The sequence below is a fragment of the Crocodylus siamensis genome, chromosome 1 (genome assembly GCF_052110815.1).
Source record: "Crocodylus siamensis isolate JL-2025a chromosome 1, ASM5211081v1, whole genome shotgun sequence".
In the NCBI taxonomy this organism is placed as follows: Eukaryota; Metazoa; Chordata; order Crocodylia; family Crocodylidae; genus Crocodylus; species Crocodylus siamensis.
In genome coordinates, this window is record NC_143395.1 from 318,319,186 (window position 1) to 318,337,988 (window position 18,803).

At 41.2% G+C, this 18,803-nt stretch overlaps 2 protein-coding genes across 4 annotated transcripts in view; one reads left to right on the forward strand and one right to left on the reverse strand.

Moving 5' to 3' along the window:
• The window catches only part of UBAC2 (UBA domain containing 2), a 194,220-nt gene that overhangs the window by 124,068 nt on the left and 51,349 nt on the right, over positions 1-18,803 (reverse strand). The window lies entirely within an intron of this gene.
• On the forward strand, positions 91-18,569 carry GPR18 (G protein-coupled receptor 18). Of its 2 annotated transcripts, none has more exons than XM_090031695.1 (2): positions 91-157; positions 17,216-18,569. In XM_090031695.1, the coding sequence occupies exons 1-2, from the start codon at positions 100-102 to the stop codon at positions 18,226-18,228; spliced, it is 1,071 nt and encodes a 356-aa protein (XP_089887821.1). In that variant the 5' UTR covers positions 91-99; the 3' UTR covers positions 18,229-18,569. The 2 variants fall into 2 exon arrangements, with proteins under 2 accessions (XP_089887821.1, XP_089887823.1); XM_090031697.1 differs by lacking the exon at positions 91-157 and adding an exon at positions 13,273-13,557.

Consider the following 18,803-nt stretch of genomic DNA (forward strand, 5'->3'; position numbering starts at 1 on the left):
CTTTAAATTCCCTGCACCCCCCCAGCTGGGTTCCTCCCAGCAGCTTGTGATTCACCACTTTTCCCATGCCTCCAGCTGATGGTGCTGATTGCCGCTGGCATGGTGTCTCTCCCTCTCGGGATCACAGCGCTCCCCTCCTCAGTCTGGGATCAGCCTGGTAAGTTTTTCTTTGTCTCTGTACCTTTTCCATTCTTGTGGCAGGCCATGTGAGTTGCCCTGTCACATAGGCCATATGCATATATTGAATGATGAGTTTCACAGCACTATCTCTGGACATCTACTTTGTGGCATGGGGAAATGTAATGGCCAATTCTCTTCTGATACTGCCGTCTGAATGTGTTGATTATATTTTGATCACAAGACTGATGCATACGAATTTGGTTTGGCAGAAACAGAATTAGCTTTGTTGCATGTTGTAAACTGGAAAATTATTAACAAACAAAAGGATTTCCATTTTCTTGTTGAGTGTTACAGTTCTCTTTTCAAACATCTCTTCTATCATCCGCCTATAGCTCTTAGCCTTGTAAGGCACAAGATGGCTTTTTATGTTCTAGACAATGTGGCTTTTGAGACTGCTCTATAAAAAGCAGTAGCCATTTTTCACTGCCAGTAATACCAGTAAAGAAGATAACTGTCAAACAAAGGAAAGAACAGAAGACTGTAAAGGGCTTTCTGAGCTACTGAGTTCAGTCACCTGCATTCACAAGCTAAACAACTTTTTGTTTACTTACCACTTCTCATTTTTACAACAGAACATTGTCAGGAAGGAATCTGAAGGATAATCTGGTTTCACTCACACTGAATATGTGTCATCAGGCACACAGCAGTCCATTTGGTAATTTTAAAATCCATGTATCTACTGTATTATAAACAACAATAGCAGCTTCTCCTGCAGTGACCTTCTTGATGTTTCTTGAACCACTCAAGAGAGCCACTCAAACATTTTTAATCCAACAGTCCCAATTTCTTAGCCAGTGTTTCTGCCATTTCTGATAGCAGCAGCCCATTTATTAGAAAGTGAGGTGAACAGATTTGCTTAAACCACTTCAGCTGTTGCCTCCTCCAAATCCACACAGGTGCTAATTCTCAAGCCTTTGCAAGTCATCACAGAGGTTGAGCAATAGTATTTTTATTATGTGCCCTCGTTTGCTAATATTTTTTTAAACTACTGATCTATCTACCCTGAGCTTCTCAGCAATATCTTTGCATTGGCAGCTATTGCTAACTATTTTTGGAAAATCCATTTTAGAATACACCATATATATTTGTTCATCACCAGCAGATCTCTGGGACTGAGCAATACAATTACTTCAGCAATTACGTCAGCCTGATAACTGTTTTCGTCACAATTAATTGGCTCTAAAAAGGCTCTAAAGAGGAACACAGGAAGCTACAGGCCAGTGAACCTCACTTCTGTTCCTGGGAAGCTGTTAGAAACAATAATTAAAAAAGAATGAATTGTTCACCACAAGGATGAATATACTTGCTGGGGAGGAATCAACACGGACTTGTCAAAGGGAAATCATGCCTCACCAGACTACTACAGATCTGGCATGACTGAGCAAATAGGTAACTAAATGGCAGATGAAGTTCAAATTAGGTAAGTATAACGTGATGCACATAGGCAAAAATAACCCAAAGAATATCTGAGATGGTCTCCTCTACATTAGCTGTTAGCACAGAGGAAAGAGATGGAGATATACAACTAGAGAAGGTACAGAGAAGGGCAACAAGAATAATTAGTGGTATATGGAGAGGCTTCCAGAAGGACAAACGAAAAAGGACAGGTTAATTCAGTTTAGGAAACACATTTGAGGGAGGACATAATAAGGGTTTACACAAATACTAAATGGTGAAGAGAAAGTAAGTAATGAATACCTATTATTTCTCACAATATAAGAACTAGGGGTCACAAAATGAAACTAGTAGGTAGTAAGTTTAAATCTAATGTTCACACCACATTAATTAAAAGTGTGGAAATTATTGCCATCAGATGCTGAGGAAGCTGACAGATTAGCCAGATTCAAAAATTCTTGGAAGGACAGAGCTACTGATTACAGAAATTAGGGATACAGCCTGTGAATTACAACTTTCAAGACCTTAAATGCTGGAGCATGCAAGTGAGAGGGGAACAGTGGAAAAAACCCTGGTCGTACCTAATTCACTCTCTTTTCCAGCATCCAGTCCCTGCCATCGTGTGACACAGGATAGGGGGCAGTGGGACACAGGATACCGGGCTAGATGGACCTATGGTCCAACCAAGTAAATGGCAATTCTCATGTTCCTATGTTTTAGTGAAATTTACCTACGTGAGATTATGAATTCATTGATATAAGTGATCTGTGATAAAGTCCATAGTGACAATACATAAAATATTTTTATAATGTATAGAAGTTTGTCATTGTGATAATAGAAGTGTGATATAAAAAAGGAGTGATATTAACTATATTTATGTTACTGCAGCACCTAGAAGCCCTAGTTATGGGCAAGAAGCACTTTGTACTATGCTATATTCTAGTAGGAGCAGTATTCATACTACACATAATAGCTTTAAAATTGGTAGTAATAATTGCAATTAAATTCTCATTAATGTTTCATATAGTTCAGCTATTTTGGGAGGAGAGGAGGTGTGTACACACGCGCGTGCACGCATACACACACACACACACACACACACAAAAGAGAAAGAGACTTATTTTGCTGAGCCAGGTACAGGTATACAGTACCCCAAAATTTACTATAGAGTGCAGAAATATGGATAAACATACTTTTTAGGTGGTTTAAAGGGAGAAGAGAAGCTGCTGCTCAACAGCATACATCAGCTACTATGATCTAACTTGCATCTAATGACTTATATTCTGTAAGGATGTAAATTAACTAAATCACCCTAACTTTGCCACTGAATGAAGCCGAGTTAAAGTTGCAGGGATTTTGCTACTTGTGTATCACTACAGAATCCCAGAGATGTAACATTTGCATCCCAGCAACTTGTAACAGCATCTTTGATTGGTAATATCATTATTACATCTGGCTTTCTGCAGGGCAGAGCCTTGTACCTTTCTAACACAGATGTGTTTCTAACATAAAACACACCTATATTTAAACTTCTGAAAACCGGGAGATACAGGCAAGCAGCATCTTTTACACCATACCTCCATGACATCTTTTACACCATACCTCCATGAACCCTTAACTTTGCATCATCTAGGCCCCCTCTACATATGCAGGTAAAGATGCAACTGGATTTAATGCATGATCCACACAATTGCGCCTCCTGCCATGCCCCATGTTGGCAAGAAAGAGGCACCCACAGCTCAGAGCACTTTTCCTGACAGGGCTCCCAGCAGCCAGGACCCTGAGCCCCAGCAGCTGCGGGACTCACCGAAAACCATATGTAGGCCCAGAAGTTTCACTCACCCCCAACCCTTGGGTATTACAGCAGCAGTTATCTCCACGGCTCGGGGGTTGCACCCCCTGTGGCTAGGAGCCCTGCTACATTTGCAAATTAAAGCTTGACAGCAACCAGCTATAAAGTCAGTACACATTTTTGAAGTCTAACTTCATGGCTGGTTGGAACTTATAATTTTATGATAGTTATTTTGCAGGTGTAACTGGTCTCAAGTTAATTGTGCGATACCTGTAATGTGTAGAGGGAGTCCTAGAGGTGACAATTAGGCAGAAGGACCAAACCTGACTAATCCTTAATGATCTGGCAAATTATCTGTTGTGTTCAACCCAGTACCATAACATTATTCAGCTTCATACACTCCTTTAAGTGTTCAATGTACAAGGTATACACGTAATGCTCCCAACCATGCAGTTGATCTAATACTAAGTACCGCCTACAAAAATCCTTGCCTTAATGGTTATGTAGATTTCAAGGTTATTGTTTTTTTGGGTTTTGTTTCTGTTTTTAAGAAGTGAGTCAGTGAAAGGGAATAAAGCAGTGCAGAGACTTAACCAGCTTATTGAGCGCCTGGGGCAGGAACATAGATGCGTGGGGGTGAGGGGAAGCAAATGCTTACCTTCCCAGGCTACTACTGCGGCTGCTGTAACAGCATAAGCTCCACTTGACAGCAGCAGCCCTGTAGCTGAGCTCCCTGAGAGCTGACCCTGGTGCCCCTTTGTACCCTCCCCCCCCGTCCTGCTCATAGTGTGTGCAGGGCTGTGCCTGCTCTGGCAAAGGCTCCCAGGTGGGGGCAGCACCGTTCCACTTGCCCTCCCCCCTGCTCCTACAGCTGGGCAGGGGCAGCGCAGGATTGTCCCTTCTGTGGCAAAGACTCCCAGGATGGGTGATTCTGGTGCCCCCAGAGCCTGGGACTGACGCCCTGCCCTAGTTATGCTGAGGTAGAGTTAAGGCAAGGAGAAAATAGCGGTCTTTCTGGGAACCCTTAACTGTCATTCAAAGACCAGCTCTGTGATCCTTCTTTGGCACTTTAAGGAGTCAGTAAGGCTTCCTCTTTCCCCTTTTTCATTACTTAGGGGCTTGTTCCACACTTTGAGCATACCAGCCTTCCTCCCATCACAATGAAGTACGCTGAGTGAATACAATCAAGCACATCTACTCACATAGTGCTCTGCACTGAACCAGTCAAGTCATGCCTAGTACTGCCTGGCAAGACTCAAGCTTACTTTTTCTGGCAGAGAACAAAAGTTCTCCTGGGTAAACCTCTCGTGTCAGCCTCTCTGATGTCATCTTTTTAGAACATTTTGACATATTTTCAAGAGAAAGCTCTTTTTTCACAGAAAAAATTTCAAAAGAAACCTCTCTCCAATACAGGTAGAGAAGAAACATACATAAGGATTCCTAGAAACCTGCCATGGGCAGCAACTATAGCTCAGGTTCCAGGAAATTATTCTGAACTATTCCTGAACTCTGTCCTGTTGTGTCATTTTCTCTGACCCATCACTCATAATCAAGGCATTTTGGAGATAAAGCTGGCACTTCAAATAATTCTGAAATACTACTTTCTCTAAGGGGCAACACGGATTGGACAACAGTTGAATGAAGCCCAGTGGGGCAATATAGAATCATAAAACACCCCTGGCCTGGAAGTGACCTCAAGTGGTCATCTAATCAATTCCTTTGCCCCAATGCAGAACATTTAAACTATTCCTCACAGGTTTGTCTAATCTGGTTTGAAAAAAACCACTGATAGAGAATCCACAACATTCTTAGGTAATCTACTCTTATCCTTGACTACCTTTACAGTTAGGAAGATTTTTCTAATGCCTAACCTTGCTGCAAGTAAAGCCCATTACTTCATGTCTTATGCTTAGTAAACATGAAAAATAATTTGTACCCTTCCGCTTTGCACTAACCTTTTCCTAAGACTATCATGTCTTCTCAAAACTAAACAAAAACAGTTCTTTCGATCTGTTCTTTTAGGTTTTATCTTCTGAACGTCTCATCATTTTTGTTACTCTCCTCTGTAGTCTCTCCAGTCAGTCCACATCTCTCTTGAAATGTGGTTTCCAAAAAGGACACAATAGTTCAGTTAAGATGTCACAAGTTAGAAGGACTGCTTCAAATCTAACATTTGATAGCCTTCTTTGCACATTTCAGTATGGCATTAGCCTTCTTTCACAACAATATGACACTGCTGACTTGCATTCTTACCGCTATTCACCATAACCCTGCAATCCTTTTTCTGAATAACAGCTCTAGGAGTCTTTTTCTATTTTGCATTTGTTCAGTTAATGATTCCTACTTAAGTACAGGACTTTGTAGTTTCCCCTCACTGAATTTCCTCACATTTATTTCAGATAATTTCACCAATTTGTCAGGAAAAATTAAATTCTACCAGTAACTCTGCCCTCTAAAATGCTTAAAAACGCACAGCCATGTGGTATGCTTTCCCAATTTAGTATGGGTACCCTCTATCCCAGGGGTGTTCAACCTCTGGCCCATGGACTCTCCATGGGTTGGGAAATTTGGCAGCTGAAGAACAGTGGCAATACTGCTGCCCTCCCCTGCTTCCAAATTCCCAAGCCCTACCCACACTTGGACAATGCAATAGAGCAGTGCTGTCCAACCCTTTTCCATGGCAAGCCAGATGAGCAGTGCCTGGTCCATCTGTGGACCAGATCTGTCTGGTGACCCCGATCTGGTAGCCAAGGCAGGGATGGCAGAGCCCCATCCAGCTACACGGAGGAGGCAGGAGGCAGCTCAGTCCCAATATGACCACATGGGGGGGTGGGGGCATGGCTCAGTCCTGACCTGGCCCTATGGGGGAGTGAGGGGGCATGGCCCATCTGGCTGTGTGAGGTGGAGGGGCTGACTCCCATATAGGGATACAACATGCGGCAGTATGAAAAGCCACAGTAAAATCCAGATTTATTACATTTACTGTTTCTTCCCTGGCCACAAACCATGTTGCCTTGTCATAGAACAGGACTATCATGACATGTTTTTGACAAATCCACTTTGGCTGTTACATATTACTCTGTCCTTTTCTAGGTGCTTACAGATGATACTTTCAGGAAATGAGTCTGGTGTGCATAACTGCAAAAGCTTGAGCGCCAGTCATATGCAATACGAAAGTTAAGAGAACTGAAAAATGTCGGTGTTGGGACTGTTTTCAGGGGCACTGTATGTCTTGAAACCCAGGCTCAAACATTAAATTCCAGTCACTAAACCTAACCCAAACCTTAATAAGGCAGATTTCAAGCTGATACGAGTACAAATAAATGTGGATTTAAGCACCTAGAAAAAAACCTGACTATTAAATAGTGATCTAGCTTCTATCATAACGATAATAATACTACCAGCTCATAATGTTGGATACACAGAATTTTAAAAAAACAGCTAATTCAAAAATTAAAATCTTGAAAATCTCGACCAATGCAGGCGTATGAATTTACTACAACAGCAGGTTGTTAACATATTGTTAACATATTGAAATAGAGATGCAACTGCTCCTGCACAGTTGAAATACCGGCCTGAGAAAGATACTGTACCCTGAAAGATACTCTGTGCCCTTTCTGTAGTGGCACAGAGCTCATGGAGCGTCTGAGGAAGGAGTGGGAGGGGGGTGGCAAGAGTATGCCAACTACAGTACATGGAGCTGCAGAACGGGATGCACGTTGGCATGGGTGAGGGGAAGGGAACTCTTACCTTCCTGGGCTCTGCTGCTCCCACTGCTTAGTGTCAGTGTCAGCTCCCCCATGGCTGGGCTTTCTCAGACCAGATCCCGGTGCCCCATTTACTCTCTGCCCCCCATACATATATACTGGGAGCAGGGTTGTACCTGCTTTAGCAAAGGCTCCCTGAGGATGGAGCACATTCTGCTTCCCCCAATCACCTCCCCCTGCCTCCCAGATACACTGATTGGTACATAGCTGTGCTGCCTGGTTCCTATGGCTGCCAGAGACAGTGTAGGTCTTCCCCTGCCATGGCAAAACCCCCTAGCAGGGGAGATCCCAGCACCTCCTCACAGTTCACACTCATTTAATGCTACTGCTTTTCTGTCTGATAGTCATCACGCGGAGCGCTTGTAAGTTAAAAGGGAGAAGGAAAAATGTCAAAATGTGGCTTACTTCCTACCATGCTGAAGCTGTGTTTAATTCCTCCCCATCTTCAGATGCAGGGCTCCTTATCCCCTCCCCTGGAAAGATCACATGGTATAAAGTAAATGGGTTGGGTGAAACACTTCTCCTTTTCTATCTTAGGAGTACACAGGTGATACAAAGCAAGAGAAACTAAGTATTACTTGTTACTGCCCAGAAGGAGTGACAACATGTCACACAATAATCCGATAACACTACTGTCACAGTGACAAGAGAAACAGACAGCAGTAGGCATTTATTCTTATGAAAATGGGAGTGATAAAAGGACCCACATTGTAAGTACATCCAGAAGAAGACAGGGCAGCAAGAGAATACAGGATCCAGAGATTTCTAAAACAGAACCAGGAGAATGAAGGCTAAACCTGACCACTCTTCTCCCCATTTAAGGTAGGCCTGCACTGCAGTTACTTGAGTGAGAACCCTGTTGTAACAAAGTGCAAAAATTACACCCAGGTTATTTTGTCATCACTAGGGCTTCTGTAGACCCATTTTATGTTTTTATATGCTGCAATAATCTGAGATTTTATTTCTTTTAGCCAGTGAACTGTGCACCAACCTGTCTGTTCTGAGTACATAGGAAGGCCCAGAACACTATCAGGAGTCAGGTGGTTTTGTTCCTGTACTGCAAAATGGGGTGGTTAACAACCTCACTGAAAACAGCATTCAAGCTTTAGCCAACTCCGTAGAATAACCCAAAGGGCTGAATGAAAGCATCTCTAAACTCAGGTCACAGATATTACGGACAACAACTCCGGTAAGGCTGAGGGTGATCAGCAATGAAGATAAATCCTAAGTCTATGGACAGAAGTTAAACATAAACGTGAGCAGTCAGAAAACCTGATGACCTTAACCTGCAACAGAACAGAAGTTCAGAGCACTTAAGCACTCTCCAAATGGGAAAAACTCGTGTAAGATGAATATGGATGGATGTAGTATCAGACTTAACTGATTTATGGAACTTCTGTCCCAGCTCCCTTCCAATGCACCAACAGTGTGCTCTTGTTGCCAAGAAGGCTAGCAGCATACTGGGCTGCATTGGTAGGAGTGTTCCCAGCAGATCAAGTGAAGTAATTATTCCCCTCTGTTCGCCTCTGGTGAGGCCATATCTGGAGTACTGTGTCCAATTTTGGGACCCCCACTACAGAAAGGATGTAGATAAATTAGAGACAGTCCAGCATAGAGCAACAAAAATGGTTAGGGGCCTAGGGCACATGACTGTGATGAGAGAGGCTAAGGGAACTGAACTTATTTAGTTTAGAGAAAAGAAGATTGAGAGGGGATTTAACAGCAGCCTTCAACTACCTGAAGGGGGTTTGAAAGAGGATGGAGCTAGACTGTTCTCAGTGGTGGCAGATGACAGAGACAAAGAGCAATAGTTTCAAAGTGAAGCAAGGGAAGTTTAAGTAAAATATTAGGGAGAATTTTCTCGCTAGTTTAGTAAAACACTGGAACAGGTTACCCAGAAAGGTTGTAGAATCTCCATCCTTGGAGGTTTTCAAGGCCCAGCTGGACAAAGCCTTGGCTGGGATGACCTTGTTGGGGTCCCTCCTGAGGTCCCTTCCAACCTCCTGAGGTCCCTTCCAACCCTAATTTTCTATGATTCCCATTTCAAGTTAACTCACAGTCCCCCAGCATCCCAGGATGCTTTGCAGCCGGGGCCATACTGCCTGCTCCAGTGGAGCAGGGCTGGCCCTGCCTCCAGCTATCATACCAGCCTGCTTCCTGCCTGTCAGCCTGGTGGAACGGAGCTGAGGGGAAAGAAAGGAAACAGACCCCACAGGATTCCCTAGCCGCAGTCAGTAAAGGAGAGGAAAAGTCCTGGCAGGGAGGGGGCTTTCTTCTCCCCTGTGCTGTAGCCTAGCAAGCCAGGCTGGGATCGACTTAGACTTGCTTCTTCCTCAGCTGTCCTTCTCTGAGAGGAGTGGTGGGAGGTGAGAATGCACCCTCTGGCCCGGCACGGGAACCCCAGCTGGGGTCTGCAAGGCATGGGGCCAGGGGGAGGAAGCCACATAAAGGGTCTTTTCACACCCCGCCCTGCAGCTGGGAGCTGAGCTGAAATTCCCCCCTTGGAGATGGAGGGCTGGGGTGATCTAAGACCAGCTGTGGGCAGGCAGGGTGGGGGATGAGGAGAAACCCCTGGCCCAGTGGTGGTTTTTCCCATGGTGTGCAGACTCCGACTGGTGGGGGTTACATTTCCCACCCCCAAAGGTAAGGACTGGGGAGAGATTGGATGCTGGACACCTCTCCCCCCCCCCCCCCCATCTCTTATCAGCAGCAGAGAGTACAACCAGCAGACAATCAGGCCTGGGCTATTGCTGAGCTGGGTTCAGCAGCCTTAAAAGCGCCCCCAGGCCTGGCCTGGGCCAATGCAGGCTTCTGCCTATCTTGGCCACCCAAACACAGACTGTCAAATCATTTTGTTATCAGTTTAATCTACACAGTTTAAAAAAATCTGCAGAGATTGAATTGATTCTGCCTCAGGGCTTTTGAACATCTGTACTTAGCCTAAGGGAGGAATCCTAACCCAAGTGTCAGACACTTCCCTCCAACAGAGTCAGTGCCTCTACCAAATCATTGCAGCCTTTGTTTGGCACATCAGCACAGATGATTAAGGAAACCTTTGGCGAGGTTTCCATTAATTTTGAAGGCAAGTATATGGTAGTTCAGTCCTGACTGCCTGCTCATCTGAAGAAAATAACACCAGATATTTTTTTCAATGTGAACAGCAATCCAAGACAATTCTTTGAACAGAAACCCTCCAGTGCCATAGTCAGTAACTGGTTGCTTTCAAACTAGAAATTAATTAAATGTGTACTGTATCACAGAGATTTTCAACCTTTTTTTAATAAGTGTACCCCTGGCAGCTGGACACAGAGCAAAGGGGGGGATGATGCATGGCTGGATGTGGAATTGGGTGTGGGGGTGCACAGCTGGATGTGGAGCGGTGGTAGCACAGGGTGGTGGCAGCCACATGCCAGCTCCCCCCCCCCCGGTCTGGCCAGGCAGGTGGCGCCTGTGAGGCCCACAGAGGGACACCACTGCCTTCCCCCGCCCCCTGCTCCTGGGAGGTGGTGGTGCAGAGTGGTTGGTGGCAGTGCTCCATCCCCACCTGCCCAAACATACCCTCTAGGTCCTTCCAAAGTACTCCTGGGGGTATACATACTCCTGGTTGACAACCTCTGCTGTAACAGGGTGCCTGGCATGCACCTGTCACTTTAAGAGGACAGGCTGCATGAAAACCAGTCTGCAAGTGCAGCAGGGGCTGATTGGGGAGTTACCTAACCACAAGGGGGCTGGGACTGAGACATATAAGCTCAGGGCTTGAGCCAGTCAGACAATCTAGTCCCAGGAGCCACAGGGAGGTGAGCAGACCTATAGCAGGGCTCCTGCCCTAACATCAAAGCTGGGGGTAAACTCTGGAGGTTGGGGAAGGGACTAAGGGTGGAGGAGGTCCCTAGGGGCTCAGTAAGGTGTCTGGGAGCCCAAATAGGGGCTGAGAGTGGGACCAGAGGGTCCAGGAGCCCAGAGCAGGGCTGAGAGTGAGACCAGAGGCCCAGAAGGGGCAGAGTATGCAACTCCAGGCAGGAAGGCAGCACTCAGGAGTAGCTGAGAGAGGCAAAGTGCCTGGGAGAAGCAAGCCACACTGGAGATTGAATGAACATCAGTGAGTTATAACACCTGGGAGGCATGGGGCGTGATGTGGGGGCAGATGGAGCCGTGCAATTGGCCCTTAAGGCAAGATCAGACTTGGGAAGCCCTGAGGCAGCCTCCCATTTCCTAGAGATTAATACCAACAAGGCATAGCAGGTGAGGGAAAGGGAGTTTTGCCTGAGAGGCAGCAAGACCAAGGACTAAGACGGTAATCCAAGGGCAGGACGGCCACCCCTTGAGCAAAGACCCTGTTACAGATACCTTTTAAGTAATATACTTCCTAACAAAACTTAACTATTTACTTGTACATATGTATGGCACTTGTCAAATAAAGTTTTCTTTTGGATGGGGAGGAGTGACAGCTGAACAGCCTAATCATATCTTTAAGTCTTGTGAATAAGTCAAAGGGGCATAACAAGCACTTTGCTCCCGACAAAACATGTAACACTGCATTTCAGTGAATTTTTACCTGCACTGAAAGCATTGTACAAATGATTCACAGCACTATAGAGATTCCAGGGTTTTAATGCTAATGGACTACAACACTGACAACCACCTTATAATTCTTAAAATGTAGCAGTCTTTAGGATTAAGCAGTGTTTGGAAAAGTTATGTTTTACAAACAAATACTTGCAGTGAAATTTTTAAAACTAAACCCCCAGGAGCACTTATCCTGGAGAGCTAGAATGCTTTGGCTGTTGAGGGCAGGGGGAGGTAGATTTAATACTCATTATATCTGCAAGGGCTTTGAAAATATCATATATATTGTTTGAGTTTAGGTACCCTACAACACAAAAATCTAATACTAATGTAACAATCTGAAGTAACCTATATATTAACATACAGTTTTTAAAACCCATCTCTTCTCTGACTAGACAACTTCACACACCGAGGTAGGCAATGTAAACATCTATGCACTTCAATTTAAGTCTGATTACACTAGAAAGTTTTGCCAGTATAGCTATGTTGGCTACAGGTATCTGCCAGCAAAGCCCCTCCAATTTGGATGCAACTATGGTAACCATAAGAGGCGTTTGCTGGCTGACAATAAGAGGGCTTCTGCTCATGTCAATTGGGGAGGTGGTATAAATATGATAGCAGGAAAAAAACCCTTCTGATGATATAGATCATGTATCCACAAGGAGGCTGTGTCAATACAACTAATGGGGCAGCAGTTCTTAAAGTAGATAAACTTTTTGACTAATGCCACAAAGCTATTTTGCAGAGACAAGGGTCTCTACTAAACTACAATAATGCAGTTTAGAGCTTTCATCCCATTTTACTAAAGACCAAATCCTGCAAATATTATTTGACCCTACTCTTCCAGAACTCCTATTGACCTTATTGGGAGTTTTCAAAAGTAAAATTAAACAAGAAGTTTCCCCTACACATTGAATTACATTACGCTACACAAGATTTTCCCCTACACAGTAAAGTTCACTATAATACCTGAAATATCTTTTCAATAAAATAGAGATTTTCTTTCCATATTTTTAATTATTTGGCCCTGAGAAAGTAATTTTTTATGGCATAATAAAAAGCTTGAATATAGCATTTCAGAGAAAACCATTTCATGTTTCAGGTAAAATTAAGTATTTATTTTCCCATTATGTGAAAAAAATGCATTTATAATACTGCATTCAGTTTATCTGATGAACACTCAGAAAAGGCATAGTTAGCATCATTTTCTAAAAAAAAGTAAAGCATTACAGAATTACTATTTTTCCAATATGATCATATAAATATAGCTGAAAAACAAGCTAAGCATGTGAGTGACTTAAACTTCCTATTTCAAATGCAGTGCATTTTTCTCACTTTCAAACTGACTACCAGCTCAATGCAATGAAAACACAATGGGGATTTCCACAAGAGTAAATACAGTCTGTGCAGAACACATTTAATTCATATTTAATAAAAACTTCCTTTTTTACCATAATTTGGTTGTTATGCAAGTACTTTGTTTCACATTTTTGATGTTCCCAAAATACACACACACATACACATGTGCATGTGTGTGCACATGCACACACACACACAATTCTGAAACAAGAAACATTATAAAAGCACACCCACTGAAAGAGGCTAGAACTGTCAGCTGACAGTACAGAAAGGTCAAAAGAAGAGTTATCCTGTGTGATACATCATTAACAATTTTTTAAAATTAATATAACCAATAAATTAAGTCGGAACTAGCTACATTGTTTCATCATTTCCTGCCAGTAAAGGAGGGCTTCTATTTTAAGACAGTGAAGCGAACAGAGAAGGAAGTCTAAACATTTTTGCAGATCTGAGGTTAAAAAATGAGCATCTCTGAAGTAATTTTATAGCGTGCAGAAGGTAAGTAATGTTTGATCAATTATTTTCAAACTGAGTATAATGGTAATTTAGATGTCTATATAAATTACTAAGACTGACTTCTGCCTTTAAAAATATGAATTTAACAATGCTATGCTTTCTAGAACTACTAAAAGGAAATGCACTTACCACCACAATTCAACTTTTTAAATACAGTTCTACTGTGCAACTTTACATTTAAGCAAAAAAATTGTTTTTCAAGAATACATGCAGTCACATAAGCTTCTTGTTCTGTATGTTCAAAGTAAGTAGTTGCTAAAAGTAACATCCATCCTAAATAGTTTATAACTATATAGTAAAATTATTTGCTCTCATTGAATTACATTTGGACAGATTTTACTGATAACCTTAAATAAGCCCAAACTAACACAATTCTTTGAGGACATTTTAGGAAAGAAGAGGGGTGGTTAAGAGATAGCAGTTACATAGTTGCAAGCACTAAAACAGTAAGTGGTTTAGCTCTATATACAAACAAGAGAACTAACTCTAACTCTCAGTCAAAACCAGGAGGCAAAAAACCAATTCTGAGCTTGTCCTCTAAGTCTCATATGTAGCACCCAGTTGAAACTCTACCCTCTTTATTAAATGTACACACAAACAACAAAAATTAAATTAAATTAAAAAAAGAGCAACAAATATGAATTGTTCAGGGAAATCTTTTCATTAGATTAGATTAAATTAAGAACTCCACTAATTATTAAAATATGACAAATTAAAATATTTGGAAAAAATGACCCCTTTAAGATCTTATAAATCACTTTATTCAACTTAACCAGTTAAACATTAAACATTTCTATCACTAAACAATGTCTGGGACAAAACACTCAGCTCAGGTGCACATGAAGATCTATGCGTGCTGATCTTCCAAATATCAAATGCGAATACTGTGCAAGCAGCAATGTCTGCAATCCAATAATAAACACATGTATGCACATACAAGAATAAATATTCAGATTTTTTAATCTACTTATTTCTTACCTATGTAGTGTTTAAATGTTAGATTTCTAACTTTTATATTTAGAATGGACTTGTGATTACAGGACTAACATTAATTTTAACCATGGACAGTTGGTTAAGTTAAAGAACGTCTTCAACAATAAAAAAACTCTGCAGGTAGATCTTAAAATACTACACTATATAGATTGAAAAGACCTCCAAGTAAGCCACAGGTCACAAGTAATATCAAGTGTAAATGAGCAGACTAGTATATATTACTGTTGAACAACATAATCTCTACAGTTATATAATTGGCCCCAAATCTCAAGATAAAAGTACAACATTAACAGCACACGATCTAAAACTATAATGAGAATGAAAAAACAAAGTTTACGAGAATACTCACTACCCTAAATGTTTTCTCTTTATGTAGAAAAATGACTGTATTCTTAGTAATGTTATTTTTCTGACTGTTTTGATCATTTAATTTGACCAATAATACTTCATCGTTATACTTACAGAATTGTCTTAATGATATTTGAATAAGAATTTCTTATGAAAAAGTGATTTAAACCAGATAGTCTTATAGATCAAATATCACCATATTACCAGGAGTCCTCTTCAGGAGCTTTTGTTATGCTTTGGTATCTGGACATTTTATTTTTAGTTTACCCACATATTGCATGACTACTTCAAAAGGCATTTCTTAAACCCACTCCAAACCTCTTTCCTCGTCAATACACTATACATTTTTTCCATCTGAGGTGTGAATTCCATTTTACTTTATGGCCCTCACACTAACATTTTTCCTTTAGTGACCTAATCTTCTTCAGACCAATCAGCAACATTTTCATTACCACAAAAAGCATCACTGAGACCGAGTTCAGCCTTAGGCATTAATATATAATTACATATATAATACTAATTACAAGATATATTACAGTTTTAATATAGAGAACCAAAAATAAAACTAATAAATAAAACATATTTCCAAGGCAAAACATAATCATTAACTTAAAGGACTTTGGAAGACATTTCCTATGTAGGTATGTTACATCGTAACTGTTCAGGATGGGAGTACCCTCCTTGAAAACATCTGGTACTGGGTGTTGTCAGACAAGGACAATGGTCTACACAGACCACTGCTGTGATCTTCGAGGGAAACTTTTATGTTCTTAAATTATATGCATGATTAACAATGCATTGATGTATAATATACAAAAAGTACATCATAAGCGTGAGATATGCTGCTATTAAAATGCATCTTTCATTTCCAAGACTAAAACAAACAGACTACTGATAACCTTACAAAAATTGCATTCTCCTGCTGTTAGGAAAACTGTTAGCAGCATCAGGTATTAACTTTTGTCAAAGAGATTTCAACCCCCTCCAAAATGAAAAAATAGAAGGGAAAAAAGGAGGACGGAGAGAGGAATACAGAAGAAGAGAAACTCTCTTTGAAGAAGTGTTGGGAGGCTAAGTCAAGGGTCAAGCGAAGTGGACCATGCCATCTGCAAAATCGGTAGAAGACTAAGGTCCTGGATAGACATAACATTTGAACCACTTCAAAATGCAAGCAGACAGACATATGTGCACTAGGAAGTGCTTTGAAAATGGCCAAAGCACTTTAAAAAAAACCCAAACAAACCCTGGATGAACTATTTTGAAGTGCCTCATTTTGAACCTTTTCCAATTACATCTGCACACATTACAAAGTATGGCAGGGGTTTGCTCAGGCTTCCAGCATCTTACAGTGCTCCACCCTTCCCTCCCCTCCGTGGTAGGAGGCAGAACAGGACAGCTAGCCAATGAGCACTTTCCTGTGCCCTCAGCCACCCACAGGGCAGACATCAAGAATGCCTAAAAGCTCTTTGCCTCTAGTCTTCAAGTTCCAGAAGTGGGGAGGCAGGGGGTAGGGCCTCCCAGGTCCATTGAGGGGCTGCATGTTTCTCCACCATTGAAGCACTCCATATTTTAGTGGTATGTCTGCCCAAGACCTAAGAAAAGACTACAATAGATTTATTCTTCCCTGCTAGCAGTCTCTAAGTAGACTAAAGAAAGAAGGACACCTCCTTTTTCCTGTCAGCAGATGAGCAAGTGCACTGACACTTCCAATTCAATGCACTTATCACCAAGAGACTGAGATAGGAGAGAGACAGCAAGCACCTCATTTTAGGACAGCATGTTGCTAGGAGTCTCAGCATACCCACTCTTCCCAGCAGCTAACCTGCTCAGAAGGTCATCACTTTGAGGTTCTGTTCATGGTTCATTCCTCATCCCAATTTTTTTTAAACAAAATAGCTCTAAGATTAATCCTCTCTTTCATATATGTCCAATACATTTTAAAGCCTGGGAAATGAATACTGTATTTAAAACCCAAAATATCATTTTTAGATACATATTTTTCTTCTTCCTTTTACACACTATATATTAGTTATACTTCTTTAACAGAAATTATTCTTTTTTGAATTATTAAATATCACATCATTCCATCCAGAAGTCTGATATATGTAATCTTCTTGGGACAGAGACTGCCATTAATAGATAAAAGTCGGTAGCACAGTGTAGGTGATTATTCCTCAACCATATGAGGTTCTTACTCCTTAACCACAATTACTTTTAAAAATAAAAAGGTTTCTATGTGGAGCTTTAAGTCCCTTTGATGGCAATTTCACTTTTCATACTTCATTTTATTTGCTTTTAGGAAAAGTGTACGAGGAAAAAAAGACAATGAATGGATATAACCAAAACATTATGCCAGGAAGTCAACACCCCGAAGAATACCGGATTGCGTCCCTGGTCTTCTATATCTTTGTATTCACCATTGGATTACTAGTAAATATCACAGCACTATGGGTTTTCAGCTGCACTACCAAAAAAAGAACAACTATAACTGTCTACATGATGAATGTTGCTTTCCTCGACTTAATTTTTATATTATCCTTGCCCTTCCGGATAACCTACTATGGGAAAGGAATTTGGCCTTTTGGAGATCTGTTTTGTCGGATTGTCAGCGCTTTCACTGTGTTTTATCCAAGCATTGCTCTGTGGTTGCTTGCTTTTATAAGCGTAGATAGATTTATGGCTATTGTCCAGCCAAAACATGTGAAAGAACTTAAAAATACAAGCAAAGCTTTGATAGCCTGCATTGGCATCTGGATAATGACCCTTGCATCAACTTCCCCTCTGTTGTTTTTAAATTCAGATCCAGATAAAGCCTCAAATTTTACCACCTGCATAAAGATGCTTGACATTATTCACCTAAAGGAAGTCAATATGTTAAACTATTCTCGCTTGATTTTCTTTTTCTTGATTCCCCTGTTCATCATGATTGGATGCTACCTTGTTATTATTTACAATTTCATCCATGGCAGGACTTCTAAACTGAAACCCAAGGCCAAGGAGAGATCTATAAGAATTATAGTTACTTTGATTGTGCAAGTGCTTGTCTGCTTTGTACCCTTCCACATTTGTTTTGCATTCCTGATGTTGCAAGACAAAAACAAGAGCTACAATCCATGGGCAGCATTTACCACCTTCCTCATGAACCTCAGTACCTGCCTAGACATTATTCTGTACTATATTGTTTCTAAACAATTTCAGGCTAGAGTCATCAGCGTTATGCTTTATCGCAATTATCTGCGAAGCGTACGTAGGAAGAGTTTTCGATCTGGGAGTTTACGATCACTAAATAATATAAACAGCGAGATGATATAATATGCAAGACACATTTGTAATGCAACACAGTGATGCTTACTAAGGTCCATTTTTCAAGCCACACTGGAAAATGTTCTATGGTCAGCAATACTGGGACCTTTTATATACGCTATAATATAACTGTTAAACAAGCAGTATACCATATAGTGAAAACGTGAATATTGCATCTACCTGTTCTAAAGGAATATGTAAATCTGAGATGAACCTGGATATTGAAAAATCTATCTTCTGAGTGAAGAAGACACACAAATACGTTGTCAATTAAATACATATTTCAAGCTGTGAAAAAGGTGACAATGTCTATGCTAAATAAAGCAGACAGATCTGCAGTATTTTGCTATAACCACTGGCTAGCCTACTTGAACAGGTGTGGGGTTTTGTTGTATTGACATGTCGAATTGAACAAAAAGCAAGAATAAGTTCAGCTTTTTCAAAATCATGCACATAGAAAAAGAAACCTGACATTTATTTCTTTACCCAAAATCTCTTCGATTCAACAGCACTTTAACACCCTAAAATTAATGACATTCTATAATCAACTAAAAAGATAGTAAGCAGTATAAAAGATAAATAAG

What these genes read in the sequence shown, in the direction of transcription:
- GPR18 (XM_090031695.1), top strand. Translation starts at nt 100, where the DNA reads ATGGTGTCTCTCCCTCTCGGGATCACAGCGCTCCCCTCCTCAGTCTGG. An exon ending in CTCAGTCTGGGATCAGCCTG is followed by an intron (nt 158 to 17,215) that starts GTAAGTTTTTCT and finishes ATTTGCTTTTAG; the next exon opens with GAAAAGTGTACGAGGAAAAA.